The 17734-nt window shown below is 38.8% G+C and overlaps 1 protein-coding gene and 1 non-coding gene across 2 annotated transcripts in view; one reads left to right on the top strand and one right to left on the bottom strand.

The window, feature by feature from the left end:
- Positions 1-5669: 5669 nt before the first annotated feature.
- On the bottom strand, positions 5670-5744 carry Trnat-ugu (transfer RNA threonine (anticodon UGU)). Its single transcript has one exon. It is a non-coding gene; the product is annotated as a tRNA-Thr (tRNA).
- Positions 5745-8529: 2785 nt separating this feature from the next.
- LOC126252671 (zinc finger protein 32-like) overlaps positions 8530-17734 on the top strand; it is a 140594-nt gene continuing 131389 nt past the window's right edge. Inside the window, exons 1-4 of the mRNA XM_049953574.1 lie at positions 8530-8549; positions 8701-8743; positions 9935-10049; positions 10892-10908. Of these exons, the coding sequence (XP_049809531.1) occupies positions 8530-8549; positions 8701-8743; positions 9935-10049; positions 10892-10908 (195 nt within the window). The remainder of the gene's footprint in view (positions 8550-8700; positions 8744-9934; positions 10050-10891; positions 10909-17734) is intronic.

Here is a 17734-nt window from a genome sequence, read left to right as displayed (position 1 = left end):
TATTCTGGGTTAAATCCGCCTTTGGCACAGAAACAGGTGAATTATGTCAGCCCAAAAACCTCTGGTTACTTACCAAATAGCATTAACAAGTCTGGCAGATAGCCAATCTGCATTTAAAAACAAATTAAAAGAATTTCTGAAGGACAACTCCTCCTACTCAGTAGATGAATTTAAATATGAAGGATTAATTTAAAAAATGAAGAATAAGAAGAAAGGAAGAGAATTGCATCACGTAAAGAAAGCTTATGTTAAACTGACACTTACCACATCATTACGAAATGTTGTTCACTAATGTAATTCAATGTAATAATTGCTGTTTTTTGGTCAGCTCATTATTTAATAGTTTATATTGAAATATATAATGATGCCTTCCCCCCCGCCCCCCCCCCCCTCCCCATGAACCATGGACCTTGCCGTTGGTGGGGAGGCTTGCGTGCCTCAACAATACAGATAGCCGTACCGTAGGTGCAACCACAACGGAGGGGTATCTATTGAGAGGCCAGACAAACGTGTGGTTCCTGAAGAGGGGCAGCAGCCTTTTCAGTAGTTGCAGGGGCAACAGTCTGGATGATTGACTGATCTGGCCCTGTAACACTAACCAAAACGGCCTTGCTGTTTTGGTACTGCGAACGCCTGAAAGCAAGGGGAAACTACAGCCGTAATTTTTCCCGAGGGCATGCAGCTTTACTGTATGGTTAAATGATGATGGCGTCCTCTTAGGTAAAATATTCCGGAGGTAAAATAGTCCCCTATTTGGATCTCTGGGCGGGGACTACTCAAGAGGACGTCGTCACCAGGAGAAAGAAAACTGGCGTTCTACGGATCGGAGCGTGGAATGTCAGGTCCCTTAATCGGGCAGGTAGGTTAGGAAATTTAAAAAAGGAAATGGATAGGTTAAAGTTAGATATAGTGGGAATTAGTGAAGTTCGGTGGCAGGAGGAACAAGACTTTTGGTCAGGCGAATACAGGATCATAAATACAAAATGAAATAGGGGTAATGCAGGAGTAGCTTTAATAATGAATAGGAAAATAGGAGTGCGAGTAAGCTACTACAAACAGCATAGTGAACGCATTATTGTGGCCAAGATAGACACGAAGCCCACGCCTGCTACAGTAGTGCAAGTTTATATGCCAACTAGCTCTGCAGATGATGAAGAAATTGAGGAAATGTATGATGAGATAAAAGAAATTATTCAGGTAGTGAAGGGAGACGAAAATATAATACTCATGGGTGAATGGAATTCGACAGTAGGAAAAGGAAGAGAAGGAAACATAGTAGGTGAATATGGATTGGTGCTAAGAAATGAAAGAGGAAGCCGCCTGGTAGAATTTTGCACAGAGCATAACTTAATCATATCTAACACTTGGTTCAAGAATCATGAAAGAAGGTTGTATACATGGAAGAACCCTAGAGATTCTAAAAGGTTTCAGATAGATTATATAATGGTAAGACAGAGATTTAGGAACCAGATTTTAAATTGTAAGACATTTCCAGGGGCAGATGTGGACTCTGACCACAATCTATTGGTTATGAACTGTAGATTAAAACTAAAGAAACTGCAAAAAGGTGGGAATTTAAGGAGATGGGACCTGGATAAACTGAAAGAACCACAGGTTGTACAGAGTTTCAGGGAGAGCATAAGGGAACAATTGACAGGAATGGGGGAAAGAAATACAGTAGAAGAAGAATGGGTAGCTTCGAGGAATGAAATAGTGAAGGCAGCAGAGGATCAAGTAGGTAAAAAGACGAGGGCTAGTAGAAATCCTTGGGTAACAGAAGAGATACTGAATTTACTTGATGAAAGGAGAAAATACAAAAATGCAGTAAGTGAAGCAGGCAAAAAGGAATACAAACGTCTCAAAAATGAGATCGACAGGAAGTGCAAAATGGCTAAGCAGGCATGGCTGGAGGACAAATGTAAGGATGTAGAGGCTTATCTTAAGAGGGGTAAGACAGATACTGCCTACAGGAAAATTAAAGAGACCTTTGGAGAAAAGAGAACCACTTGCATTAATATCAAGAGCTCAGATGGAAACCCAGTTCTAAGCAAAGAAGGGAAAGCAGTAAGGTGGAAGGAGTATATAGAGGGTCTATACAGGGGCGATGTTCTTGAGGACAACATTATGGAAATGGAAGAGGAGGTAGATGAAGATGAAATGGGAGATATGATACTGCATGAAGAGTTTGACAGAGCACTGAAAGGCCTGAGTCGAAACAAGGCCCCGGGAGTAGACAACATTCCATTAGAACTACTGACAGCCTTGGGAGAGCCAGGCCTAACAAAACTCTACCATCTGGTGAATAAGATGTATAAGACAGGCGAAATTCCCTAAGACTTCAAGAAGAATGTAGTAATTCCAATCCCAAAGAAAGCAGGTGTTGACAGATGTGAAAATTACCGAACTATCAGTTTAATAAGTCACAGCTGCAAAATACTAATGCGAATTCTTTACAGACGAATGGAAAAACTGGTAGAAGCTGGCCTCGGGGAAGATCAGTTTGGATTCCGTAGAAATGTTGTAACACGTGAGGCCATACTGACCCTACGACTTATCTTAGAAGAAAGATTAAGAAAAGGCAAACCTACGTTTCTAGCATTTGTAGACTTAGAGAAAGCTTTTGACAATGTTGACTGGAATACTCTCTTTCAAATTCTGAAGGTGGCAGGGGTAAGATACAGGGAGCGAAAGGCTATTTGCAATTTGTACAAAAACCAGATGGCAGTTATAAGAGTCGAGGGACATGAAAGGGAAGCAGTGGTTGGGAAGGGAATGAGACAGGGTTGTAGCCTCTCCCCCATGATATTCAATCTGTATATTGAGCAAGCAGTAAAGGAAACAAAATAAAAGTTCGGAGTAGGTATTAAAATCCATGGAGAAGAAATAAAAACTTTGAGGTTAGCCGATGACATTGTAATTCTGTCAGAGACAGCAAAGGACTTGGAAGAACAGTTGAACGGAATGGACAGTATCCTGAAAGGAGGGTATAAGAGGAACATCAACAATAGCAAAACGAGGATAATGGAATGTAGTCGCATTAAGTCGGGTGATGCTGAGGGAATTAGATTAGGAAATGAGACACTTAAAGTAGTAAAGGAGTTTTGCTATTTGGGGAGGAAAATAACAGATGATGGTCGAAGTAGAGAGGATATAAAATGTACACTGGCAATGGCAAGGCAAGCGTTTCTGAAGAAGAGAAATTTGTTAACATCGAGTATAGATTTAAGTGTCAGGAAGTCGTTTTTGAAAGTATTTGTATGGAGTGTAGCCATGTATGGAAGTGAAGCATGGACGATAAATAGTTTAGACAAGAAGAGAATAGAAGCTTTCGTAATGTGGTGCTACAGAAGAATGCTGAAGATTAGATGGGTAGATCACATAACCAATGAGGAGATATTGAATAGAATTGGGGAGAAGAGGAGTTTGTGGCACAACTTGACTAGAAGAAGGGATCGGTTGGTAGGACATGTTCTGAGACATCAAGGTATCACCAATTTGGTACTGGAGGCCAGCGTGGAGGGTAAAAATCGTAGAGGGAGACCAAGAGATGAATACACTAAGCAGATTCAGAAGGATGTAGGCTGCAGTAGGTACTGGGAGATGAAGAAACTTGCACAGGATAGAGTAGCATGGAGAGCTGCATCAAACCAGTCTCAGGACTGAAGACCACAACAACAACAACAACAATGATGCCTTATACTCAAGCGACAAGGAACAAAAATTACATGCTTTATGGACAGTTTTGTTACTACTTTCTTTCCTACCCTCCTCTTTAATTTATCTGTTGCAACATTTTCTTCAAAAATTTCAGAACCTAAGTACAGTGATCTGAGCATGACATAATGTCTTAGTTACACTGTACTTGAGATATGCATATGTGAGCTGTCAGACAGTAGGTAAGAATGGCGTGAATGCTTGGGTGATACATCTGTATGTATGTTACTGGTCATTGTATGCCCATTATCCTTAAGATATTTATATTTTCCACAGTAATTCCTTCAGTAAAAATCCCTTGACAAAAATACAATATTACTGTACACACAGTATATAATGTGCTGTGATTCTGTCTCTGCAGTAAATGAGAGCTTATAAAAGCAGTATAATAAGAAACTTTGCAGGAGAAATACTTTTAATCTGGTCTCTTGTATAAGTGTGGCTGCAGAAGAACTATGGTTTCTGTACCAGTAAAAGGTTTGACAGAAGTAGTTTATTTTAATATTTATTAAAGAAAAGTGCCGTAGAACTCTGATGTTAGTCCTTCCACCACTGATTTTCCCTCGTAAAAAGATTTTGAGGATTCTAGATTATCTCTTTGAAATTATTTAAAGCACCACTTGGTATATGAGTGTGCTGCTGTAACAGGCCTTCTGAATCTATCACTGTCACTGTTAATAGGTGGCAACAGCAAGGAAACGGGTGCGTCCTCTCTAGTAAACACATTTTGCTACATGTTCTGCTTACATTTTTTGTTGGTGAGTATTTGAGATGTTCTTTTGAAGCTTGTACTCTACCTTAGCAACACATGAGATTGTGGAGCATGCTGCTCTAGTAAAGATGACTAAACATACTGTAGCAACCAGTGCATGAGCAGCAGCGCATTGGGCTCAAAATGTTGGCCACTGGAAGGTTGGCCATATTTTCCCTATACAGAGCCTTAGCTAAGACTCCATCCATGCAAAACAAAAGGAAGGCCATTAATTCTGTAACATTTTGTTTGGCATGTAGAATTTTGTGATCCACACAACTGAAGGCTTTAGTAAGTTCAAAAAATATAATTTTCATTGTCTAACTGTGCCACGACTGTATCTGTGAAGTAATGAAATGAGTGTATGGCATTGTTGGCCAGGAGGCCCCATTCGGGGAAGTTCGGCTTCTGAGTGTGAGTCTTATTTCAGTTGACGCCATATTGGGTGACTGTGTGCCGGTGATGAGGATGAAATGATATCTTTTATTGCTTTCTCTTGGTATAATTCTTCACAAAAGCTAAAGTGATAGTTAATAATGTCTGCTCAGTTAAGTGAGTTAGTATTTTATCATAGGTTACTTTCTCAAACACTTTTGAAAGATTTGGAAGGAGTGAAATAGATCTGTGACTAGAATTGGTTTGTTTATCTCTAGTTCTATATATGGACGTTACTACAACATATTTAAGTCTGATATGATAATTAAATGGACACCCTAGCTGCAAACAGGCGTTGATGTACTTCATTGGGGACATGTTGAAAATGTGTGCCCCGACTGGGACTCGAACCCGGGATCTCCTGCTTACATGGCAGACACTCTATCCATCTGAGCCACCACGGCACAGAGGATAGTGCGTCTACAGGGACTTATCCCTTGCACGCTCCCCGTGAGATCCACATTCCCAACATGACCACACCACTACATTCGTAGTGCGCCTAATAGATGTTTGCCCATCATACTCATTACTCGTGGCAGATTAATCCACCAAGTCTCGTACGAGCTCGGGCATAGCGTGTGCATTCGCACAAGAAGGTCAGTGGCCGGGAAGCCATATTTTAACTATGTATGACGGTAGTATCTGTTCCCGAAAGAACAGTTACCATGGATGACCATGCAGCTTTGCTAGAAATGAAATGATAATTAAATGGACACCCTAGCTGCAAACAGGCGTTGATGAACTTCATTGGGGACATGTTGAAAATGTGTGCCCCGACCGGGACTCGAACCCGGGATCTCCTGCTTACATGGCAGAAGCTCTATCCATCTGAGCCACCGCGGGCACAGAGGATAGTGCATCTACAGGGACTTATCCCTTGCACGCTCTCCGTGAGATCCACATTCCCAACATGTCCACACCACTACATTCGTAGTGTGCCCGCGGTGTGGATCTCACGGGGAGCGTGCAAGGGATAAGTCCCTGTAGACGCACTATCCTCTGAGCCCGCGGTGGCTCAGATGGATAGAGCGTCTGCCATGTAAGCAGGAGATCCCGGGTTCGAGTCCCAGTCGGGGCACACATTTTCAACATGTCCCCAATGAAGTACATCAATGCCTGTTTGCAGCTAGGGTGTCCATTTAATTATCATTTAATTTCTAGCAAAGCTGCATGGTCATCCACGGTAACTGTTCTTTTGGGAACAGATACTACCGTCATGTATATTTAAGTCTGTTGGGAAATATACCCAGAGTCATTGACTATTGACTGGTTACAGAGATAATTTGAGGGTAATCCTATCAAAATCTTAGTGTTCATTGCCAGGAGAATTACTACATTTTAGTGACCTGGTGAATTTTGCAATCTGCTTTGGGGTCGCATTTTTGAAACTAATGTATCTTGGTCGTGCATCAAGTGTCTGCACCAGTAAATATAATGCATCTGCGTTTGATTGTTTAGTAAAGTGTGTAACATTTGCTGCCACTGTTAAGAAGTAATCATTGAATTTTGTGGCCAATGATATGGAAGTGTCACTATTATTGCGAGAGAGATTTTCTGGGGACTCAATTTCATCTGGATCACTATTTAATTTTATTTCTTGTTTAATGTTCCAAATTATTCCTTCCTTATTCTGGGAGTGTCTTATATTTTAGCATGTACATTAGTTTCATTTTTATAATAACAGAGTGGATGATTGAACAAGTCTGGTGACAGTGGAGTTTCAACTGTAGGCTGTAGCTTGTCCTCTGAACTAGGTAGAGCTCTCTCTCTCTCTCTCTCTCTCTCTCTCTTTCTCTTTGTAGCCTAAAATACTACAATCCTGAGAGCTTTGCATCTCTCATCTTTGTATTCATTCAATTTTACCATTGTTTATTTTAGAAGAAAACAAGATCCAGAGTGCTGTAGGAATATGTATAAGAAGAGTTCAATTTATGTCTGTTTCATAAAACTGTCCTCAGCTTATTCTCTTAAATGCTCTTGTGATCGAGTCATTGCTTGAAACTATGTAATACAATTCTTTTATTTTGTGATCTGTACCTATGTGCTTAGTATATTCTAAGTGTGATTTGAGCATATATCCATCAAGATTAATCTGTTCAGTTTTGATTATTTCCATGTCAAGTCCTCATATCAAAGCATTCAGATGGAAACTATGCCTTGTATGATCAACCAAGCAAGGGGGCAATCCATCAATCACACCCATTCATCGGCATCATTCTTGCCTGTGTGATTTTCAAAGCTCTTCATTAAAATGTTCCACAGAACACTTTGTCCACAACTTGCCCTGCCCAATGAGTGATATAATCCTCACACTAGTGTGTCTTTTATAGGTTTTACTTTTGCTGCCTCCCAACTTGTATGCTAATGGTAATTGAAAACAACGGCTCACATGATCTAGCCTCTCCTTGTTAATTCGTCGTGTACTCGTATGTTATTGGTGTACATTTCAGCATAATACCAATGTTTCAGGTGGAACTGTCAAGTGATCTGATGTACTCCTAGTATGTTAAGACTTAGACTGTTTGCTGTGCTGCATAAGACTTCTAGTGTTGTGAAACAATATGGCTCCCAAGCAGACAAAAAGTACTTGAGGATGAGGATGTGTTGCACAAGTGTCCTGTTAACTTTGCCCTTTTTTTATATTGGAACCCTCTTAATGAATCCCAGTGAGGTATTTGCCTTTCTCACTAATTCAGTTTTACATAACCAGAAACAATCACACCGAGATGTTTAAATAATGACACTGACCTAGTGATTTTTCCCTTTTGCCATACTGAGATTCTATAGATGCCTTTCATGTATTTATATGCACTGCCTTAAATTTACTCATGTTTAAATTGTGTTACCAGTTCTCATATGACGTGCTGAAGTTTTACAAATCCTCCTTAATACTGTAACAGATCTTAAGAGATTACCTATCTATAAATGAAAGCACACTCTACAAACTATCTTAGAAACATGTCAGCAAAATTGACGTGAGCCTACTATGAATGGTCAAGTACACTCAGTGTTCAGTGTGGTTCCAGTAATAAGTTCCTTTCTAGAACTATATATTAAATTGTTCTGTAGAGTAATTGCTCAGTCTATTGATTTCCCAGATCAATTATTCTGAAATTGCATAACATACTGTTTAACAAGTAGTACGAAAATGTATCAGAAAAAGGCTTGGAAAACTCAAGAAATGCGACATCTGCTTGACTACCCTTACATATAAAATATATAGTTGCATCATATTTTATGATATCTGAAACACGTATGTCCATGTTTGATAGCAATGTCATTAGTCAGTAATTTCTCTACCACATGTGTGGTTTCTCAGTCTCTCTGATCACAAGTTAATGCTTACCTTGTATGCCAGTGTGTCTGTTGTTTCCCTGTAATCCCCACTTTGCAGTTTTCTGCTGGTAAATTTTTTCTTTTGGTTGGCACATATTTATCCAATATCCTTACATGTACTGCTTTCTTGTGTCTCCATTTTTTGCACTTCTTTTATTTAAATATGTCTCTTGTGTGTTTGTTGCCATTTTCCAAGGTTTTTCCCTTCTGTTGTTGTTGGTGATGTCTCCATCTCCGACCACCCACTCTTGCTCCTAATAGACCATCAGCTGGTTACTACCCAGCAGTGTTGAATGTCATGTAAACCACTCAGGTATTTGAATCTCATATGTTTTATTTCCTTTTATGTTTTATGTCCTGTCTTAAGGATCTTATGTTATTCTACTGTTATTCTTAATTATCTGTACTTTCTGTACCACTGCTGTCTTCATTCTTATTTTACAATTTTTTCTTTCTTGCTGAAGGATCATTGATTTCACATACTTCATATTCTACATCTACAACTACGTAGATACTCTGCAAGCAACTGTACAGTGCATGTGGAGGGCACTCAATACCACTAATAGTCATTTCCTTTCCTGTTCCATTCCAAAATAGAGCGAAGGAAGAATGACTGTCTATATGATCTGTACGAGGTCTAATTTCTCACATTATATCTTCGTGGTGCTTACGCACAGTGTAAATTGGCGTCAGTATAATCATTCAGCAGTCAGCTTCAGTATGCTGATTCTCTAAATTTTCTCAATAATATTCCTTGAAGAGAACATTGCATTCCCTCCAGAGATTTCTATTTGAGTTCACAAGCATTTCCGTAACACATATGTGCTGGTTGAAACTACCTGTAAGAAATCTAGCAGCCTGCTTGTGAATTGTTTAGATGTCTTCCATTAATCTGACCTAGTATGGATCTCAAACACTCAAGCAATACTCTAGAACAGATCGCACCAGCATCCTATATGTGTCTCCTTTGACACACTTTCCTAAAATTCTCCCAATAAACTGAAGTTGACCATTCACCTTTCCTTTCGCAGTCCTCACCTACTCATTCCATTTCACATCGCTTTGCAATGCTAGGTCCAGATATTTAAACAATGTGGCTGTGTCAAGCAGAACACTACTAATGCCATATCTGAATATTATGGATTTGTTTTTCCTACTCATCCATATTAATTTACATTTTTCTACATTTAGAGCTAGCTGCCATTCAAAACACCAACTAAAAATTTTATCAAAGCCATCTTGTATCCTCCTACAGTCACTGAACATCGACACCTTACTATACCCCATAGCATCGTCAGCAAACAACTACAGATTGCCACCCACCCTGTATATGTATATGGGGAACATCAGCAGTCCTATCACACTTCCCTGGGGCACTCCTGACAATACCTTTTTCTCTGATGAACACACACCATCAAGGACAACATACTGGTTACCATAACTTAAAAAGTCTTCAAGCCACTCACATATATGTGAACTTATTCCATACACTTGTACCGTCATTAACAGCCTGCAATGGGGCACTGTTTCAAATGCTTTTCGGAAATCTAGACATGTGGAATCTGCCTGGTGCCCTTCATACATAGTTCACAGTATATCATGCCAGAAAACGGCAAGCTGAGTTTAACACAAGCGATGCTTTCTAAAACCATGTTGATTTGTGGACATAACCATGTTATAACTTGTGTATAATGTTAGACGACTGTTCATCAACTACAAGAGATAGAGAACAGTGGTCAGTCATTTAAGCAGGTCTACAATTTGCTTGGTTTCTGGACAAAGTCTTTCCTCAGAATTAATAAATCCACAACAAGTTGTTGTGCTGTAGCCCAGTAGGACCTTGTTTGATAGCTTCTCAGTTTCCAGAATGAATCTTTAGTTCTGTAGCAGTGTGTATGGTGTTTTCCAAACTTCCTGGCAGATTAAAACTATGCGCTGGACCCGGACTTGAACCCAAAATCAATCCTTTTGTGAGCAGGCTCTTAGCAACTGACCTATAAAGGCACAAATTGTGTCCTACCCTCACAACTTCATTTCTTATGGTGCCTCTCTTCTGCTCTCCAATTATAACAGAGGCTCCACTGAGAGTCAAATATGCATTCTGGAGGCAACCCTTGGGCTGCGGCTTAGCTGTTTCAAGACATATCCTTCCTTCTAGGAGTGCTAGTACAACAAGGTACACAAGCATTCTGCTAAATTTGAAAAATAGGTGAGGGTCACTGGTAGACTGTAGCTGTGATGGTAGGTTGACAGTCATGGCTAGATGGCTCAGTTGATCACAACATCACCTGCAAGGTTCTGAGTTCAAGTTCCAGCCTGGCAAACAGTTTTTATTCTTCTAGGAAGTTTTCCTTAGTCGTTTGTTTGTACATCCTATGTTCCTGTTCATTGCTCAGCACCTTTGATATTTTGCAAGCTGTAATCTGTCCTCATACACTAATTATATTCCATCCTTAATTTTCCATTGCTGATACTTTAATTTTTTTGGTTGCTATTAGTCCTCCTGTGTCACATACATTTGTTTCAAATTTTCATCCCATCATAATGTTGTAGATAGCTTTCAGCTTTCACAGTTTTCGATTTCTTGTTTAATGAGCGTTTGTGTTATAGATTTGTTGTGAACATCCTGAAGATAGCAACAATTGCTTTGTTCAGCAGAGAGAGGCCTGCCAGTAAGTAATTTTTAACAACATGTTTGCCTCCTAACAGTTAAGAAGCATCACACGGTGGACAGAGTCTTTGTAGCTAAATCTGTTACAATTTAACAGATAAAATACATCCCAGCTTTTGTTCCACAATGACTAAGAGACTGTGAGATTATATGTGACAGGTGATTCATGGAACTAACTATTGTAACTGATTGTCAAAAATAAATGGAATGCTTTAAAAACTACAATGGGAATTCTTTTGTAAGTTGTTCCCTACAACCCAGATATTATCAACCAATGCCTTAGGTTAGAGGGAGTAACTTGTAACTACATGCTAGGAATATGTCGTAGAAAAAAGAACCTATGACAAAGGTGTCATAGGTAATGAGAGGAAAAGTGAAGGAACTTATAAGAGAGAAATACACTATGTGATCAAAAGTATCTGGACATCCTGAAAACCATATGTTTTTCATATTAGGTGCATTGTGCTGCCACCTACTGCCAGGTACTCCATATCAACGACCTCAGCAGTCATTGGACATCATGAGAGAGCAGAATGGGGCACTCCGTGGAACTCACGGACTTCGAATGTGGTCAGGTGATTGGGTGTCTCTTGTGTCATATATCTGTACACGAGATTTCTACACTCCTAAACATACCTGGGTCCACTGTTTCCGATGTGATAGTGAAGTGGAAATGTGAAGAGACTCATACAGCACAAAAGCATACAGGCTAACCTTGCCTCTTGACTGAGAGAGACCGCCGACATTTGAGGATTGTCATAATGTGTAATAGGCAGACATCTATCCAGACCATCACGCAGGAATTCCAAACTGCATCAGGATCCACTGTAAGTACTATGACAGTTAGGCAGGAGGTGAGAAAACTTGGATTTCGTGGTCGAGCTGCTGCTCATAAGCCACACATCAGACTGGTAAATTCCAAATCACACCTCGCTTGCTGTAAGGAGCATAAACATTGGACAATTGAACATTGGAAAAACATTGTGTGGAGTGGAGAATCATGTTGCACAATGTGGCGATCCAATGGCAGGGTGTGGGTATGGCAAATGCCCGATGAACGCCATCTGCCAGCATGTGTAGTGCCAACAGTAAAATTCGGAGGCAGTGGTGTTATGGTGTGGTCATGTTTATCATGGAGGGGCTCGTACACCTTGTTGTATTGTGTGGCACTATCACAGCATAGCCCTACATTGATGTTTTAAGCATCTTCTTGCCTCCCACTGTTGAAGAGCAATTCGGGGATGGCAACTGCATTTTTCAACACGATCGAGCAGGTGCTCTGTTTGTAATGCACGGCCTGTTTCCAGCACCTGATTGAACGTATGCCTATGAGAGTGGAAGCTGTCATCAAGACTAAGGGTGGGCCAGCACCATATTGAATTCCAGCATTACTGATGGAGGGTGCCATGAACATGTAAGTCATTTTCAGCCAGGTGTTCAGATACTTTTGATCACATAGTGTATAATGCACTGTTGATAATACATATATTCTGTTTCAGAAGGATGATGGTAGTGTTGATAAATAAATGGTAGAGATCTCACAACTAAAGTACTGCCATTGAACAAAGAATGACATAAGCCCATGTGAACATACACTACACACTATGAGAGTGGCACTGACTGATTTGAAACGTGTTACTTATGGAAATTTTGTAACATTCAGAATGCAGATGATAGTGATTTGAGTTGCAGATGATAGTGATTGAGTATTGAGAAGTATTTTTCAGTGCAAACAATTGTTAAAATTATGGTGATAACTGAACTGATCACCTGTGTCTAATTCTTATGAATGAAATTCGTGTTGCATTGCTCTAAGATTTCCTGGATCCATTAAATCAACACATAGTGGAAAAGTTAAAAAGTGACATGTATATCTTTAACTGTTCTTCATAGCTGCATTACATTAAAATAATTATTACCCTTAAACACTTGTGATGTTGACGTTTCATTCCATTTTTATGTGTTAAAACACTGTGTTTGATACATTTGTGCCAGATGTCTCATCTTAGTTGCATAATTGAGCATTTGATGCATGAAGACATTTCTGGCAATAACTTGATCTTTTGACATAATGAATTGTACCATCTTATACTAAATATCTGCGACAGACAAATATTGACTTTTGATTGTTTATTTTTATTTGTTCTCATAAACTGAATTTTTCTAACTTATAAAAAAAAAAAAATGAAAACTAAAAATGTACTCAATGTCACTACAGTAAACGAACTGACAATTTAGAAAAATCATACAACTGTTTTATTTTTCTGTTGTAAGTCTGAAATCATTATACCAAAGACTGACTACAGAGCTCGTTAAAAAAAATTAATAATAATAATGCTGTTTTTTTAGTTCCTAAGCATTTGAAAATACTGATTAATGAAAAGTTTTACACTTGCCTTCCTTTTTTTTTTTACAAATTATTCTTATCCAATTTTGACTATCCCCATGCCTAGAGGTTTTCTGATATTACAAACTTTTTTTAAGTTGTAAATCTAGTTAAGACTGTGTAAGATTTACTTCTCTAAATTTGGAATGGGAGTACAAAGATAGCAACACGAATAGGAAGGTTGTTGTAGAATGCTTGAAATTGAATGCTGCTTTTGTGACAACTAAATGGAAATGGTGAAACACGAAAATATGTTTTTTTAACTGGATAAGTAGCATTTCTGGGTTAAGGAGCATGAGAATTACCATCTTTTTTTCAAGTTCCTGACATTTAACTGTGAGGTTCTGAGCTTTTCTGTTTACCATTTTTCATCTCTTGTGGGCATAATGTTATATTGATTACATACAGTTGAGAACCACAGCCTCAGTAAATTCTCAGAAACATAACAACATGTCCCCAAAGGCTTTTCAGTGAGAGTAAATATTTTTATTTTAGGCTGCACCGCCAAACAGTTTCATTTGTGCCATTGACAAGCAAACACAAATTAGAATATTCTTACATTAGTTTCAATCAAAAATAAGAGCACAAACTGTTTCTGCATGGTCTGCATGAGTAATAAGCATTTTTACAGACTTGCTAATATTTGAGTGACATATATTTATCACCACTGTGCACAGGAATGTGATGATAAACACTTCACTCAAGATTACTGTCTGATGATAAATTAAATTGAGAGACGATACCACAGAACTGATGAAGTACCTAAAGAAATCCTTATTTCCAGTGCAAATCTTATTAGATGCAGATGATACAAAAACACAAAGGCTACCAAACTTTATTAACTTGCATTCCATAATGGCACAAGTGATCATTTTTTGGAATAATTAATCAAGTCATGCTAAAGTTTCCAAGCCTGTAATACGAATTATATGAATTATTTGTGATGTTGTCTTAAGAATATCATGTAGAAACCAGTCCAAGGAACTGTGGTATATCCCCTGCTTCCCTATATATTAATTCCTTAATAAAATTTGTTGTAAACAGTACGAGTGCTTTACATTTATCAAACCAACAACTCAGTTCATGGAATCTATACTAAAACTTAATACTTAACTCGAAGTGAAGTTCTAAACTGAACACATAAAGCTGCTCAGTATTACAGTCAGGTAAAGTGCCTCCTTTGGGACAGCCATATACCAAACAAGATAAAATTAACTATCTTCAGTGCCTAAATAGATAAATAAGAACAATCTACATAAACATTTAAAGTCAGTTTATTTGGTTTAAAAAAGTGCTCCTTGTTCAACAACGCACATTTTCAATGAATTGCCAGCAGCCATAAAAGGTTTAGCTACTTACAGAGTTCAGTTTAAGGGGAACCTAAAAGTTTTATTGTTGGGCAACCACTTCTACTGCATTGATGGATTTCTTCATAGAACCAATTGATGTATTCGTTAATTTTATCAGTATACGGAACAGTTTGGTCTTAAAGTCAGTGAATCAAAAACTGTAGCCATAAAGGTAAGCAGACAAGGAAGACAAACTAAGCTACACCTGAATGAAACACCCCTGGAGAATGTGTAACATTTCCCATGTTTGGACAGTTTGATAGACTGTAAAAATTTGACTCAAAGTGAAGTTCTAAACTGAACATGTAAAGCTGCCCAGTATTACAGTCAGCTAAAGTGTTTCCTTTGGGACAGCCAGATATCATGCAAGGTAAAATTAACTATCGTCAGTGCCCGCTACATTCCCAGTTCGTCCTACTCACCGAGACCTGTGCTCTGACAGATAGAGGGAGAGAGAGAGAGAGAGAGAGAGAGAGAGAGAGAGAGAGAGAAACGAAATCCAAGATGCTGAAATGAAGCTTGTTGGATCTATACTGAGATGAACAAGAAAGGAATAAGTGTAAAACTCAGTATACCAGAAAAACTGCAGCAATCTACATTAAGATGGTGTGATGTGTGAAACGGGTAGAAAAAAAACAGGATATGAGTGGGAAAAGTCAAGTTGGGCGGCGAAGGAGAAGATGGATCAACATGGGAAGGAGGTCGTTGCTGAAAGAGGTCTTCTTTGAGGAAAGATCTTCTTTGAGGTAGGGTCCATGAGAAAGAGCTGTACAAGGATAGAAAAAGTTGGAAGAGGCTCATTGCCCGCCTCTGAGAAACTGGAGCTGCGACCTGAGGATGATGATGACGATGAAATAATGTGTGGTTTTAAATCTCACTTCTGCAAATCTTCAGTGTACTAATGCAATATAATCAATGTAAGTAAGTGTTGTAAACAGATTTTCAGATCTATGGTGTGTGGGTACAATAGCCTAAGAATGATGTTATACAGCTTAATTTAGTGTATGTTTATATGTATTCTTGTGTGAAACAAGTTTGACATTACCTCTTATATGAAAATATCTTTTAAGTTGTTTTTCCACATCAATCATGACCATTTTACTTGTAATCTATGAAAGAAACATCAGCATTCCTCTTTTATGTACATATGTGATGCATCCTGACACAATAAGGAGTAGTCAGTTTGGTTATGGGGTAAAAACTATAGAGGGAGTTCAAGGGTTGACTATAAATAGTAGTTTCAAAGGGATGGAGAGCTACATGACAGAAATCTTCAGACTAAAATTCATAGCAAGAACATTCTTGTTTTTCTGACTTGGTCTCTGTACTTAAGGATCTCTCGCAATGGGTCTGTGGAACAAAAAATTTATGTGACCCACGAGCACATATACACTACCTGATCAAAAGTATCTGGACATCTATCAGTGACCATTAATATGGTGTGTATCATGCCTTTGCTTTTGTGACTACTTGAACTCTGCTAGGGACACTTTCAGTGAGGTTTCTGGATGTCTGTAGAGGAATTGCAGCCCATATTCCTTCAAGTGTTGAAACCAGAGAAGATAGTGAATCTGGGATCTGGAACTAAATCAGCATTCTAACTCATCCCAGAGGTGTTTCATTTGGTTCTGGCCAGGATTCTGAGCAGGCCAGTCCATTTCAGGAACGTTAGTATCCATAAACCATTGCCTCATAGACGTTGCTTTATGACAGAGTACATTGTCGTGCTGATACATACAGTAGTCTCCGAACTGTTGCTCTACTGTACGCAGTGCACAACGCTGTAAAATGTGTTCATGTCATTCCACATTTAGCATTTTCATAAGCGCAATAAGGAAATTCACTCTAACAATGAAAAACACCACCACACTGTTGCACCACCACCTCCATACTTCACCGCTGGCAGTACGCATAAAGACTGGTAATGCTCTTTAGGCATTCGCCAAACCCAAACTCTTCCATTGGATTGTCGTAGGGTATAACATGATCCATCATTCCGAATCACTCATTTCCGGTCTTCACTGTTCCAGTGGCATTGCTTTTACTACCACCTGAGGCGTCCCTTAGCATTGACTACAGAAATTTGTGGCTTATGAAGAGTTTCTCTATCATTGTACCGTATTCTTTTATATTTCATATGCACAGTTGTTGTACTAGCTGGACTGTGGTAGCACTTCATAATTCGAAAGTGATTCCTTCCATTGATTTCATGCGATTTTTTAAAACCACGCTGTGCAATGCTCGGTGGTCCCTGTCCATCAGTATGTTACATCTATCTGGTCGTAATCACATTACCAACAGTCAACTTGGGCAGCATTAGAAGGGTTGAAAAGTCAGTGATGGCTTTTTACTCAGGTGACATCTAATGACTAGTCCATGTTTGAAGTCACAGAGCTTTCCTGACCCATCCATTCTGTTGTTACTACTTCTCTACAAACAACACGATATTTCCCATTCATTTTACATTGGTAGGTCTGCCTTTCAAGACATCTAGTGGTCAATTCTACACTACATAGTGATACCGGGATACTTCGGATTACATAGTGTATATACATACGTTTCATTGGTCAAGCAGACTTATGTACAACAATTTAAGATTTTATTTTTTATGTGCACCTTGTGTAAGGATGTTTCAAACCATGTGACAATAATGCCAATGCCAATATCAGTCAGTAGTGAATTATAAAATAAAAATGTTTGTTCGTACTCAACAGTCGTTGCTGAAAGTGACTTGTTTCAGCTACTACCGTCATTGTATCTGTAGTTGTGAAGAATCAGAGGTTTAGTGTATACATTAGCTGTTTACAAAAGTAAAAATTCACCCAACAATACATAGAAATCATCTAACACAGTTCAGTGGTATTTGCAGTAAGCTGCCACACTGCTCAAATGTTTACAGAAATAGAAGTACTAGCTGAGAGTTGGCACTGATGGGGAATATGTTGCCTCTGCTTTTTAGGTCATATGCATGTGAAATGACGGATAGCATTTAAAATGGCAAAGTTAAATTATAGAATATGTATCAGAGGATACAATCCCAATTGGGCAGATGATCTTTAGATCTTGTTTTGAACATGTTTTTCACAGTCTTA

This window comes from Schistocerca nitens, chromosome 4 (genome assembly GCF_023898315.1).
Source record: "Schistocerca nitens isolate TAMUIC-IGC-003100 chromosome 4, iqSchNite1.1, whole genome shotgun sequence".
Lineage (NCBI taxonomy): Eukaryota > Metazoa > Arthropoda > Insecta > Orthoptera > Acrididae > Schistocerca > Schistocerca nitens.
Note: the sequence above shows the minus strand (reverse complement) of the source record. Positions and strands in the feature narration are given on the sequence as shown.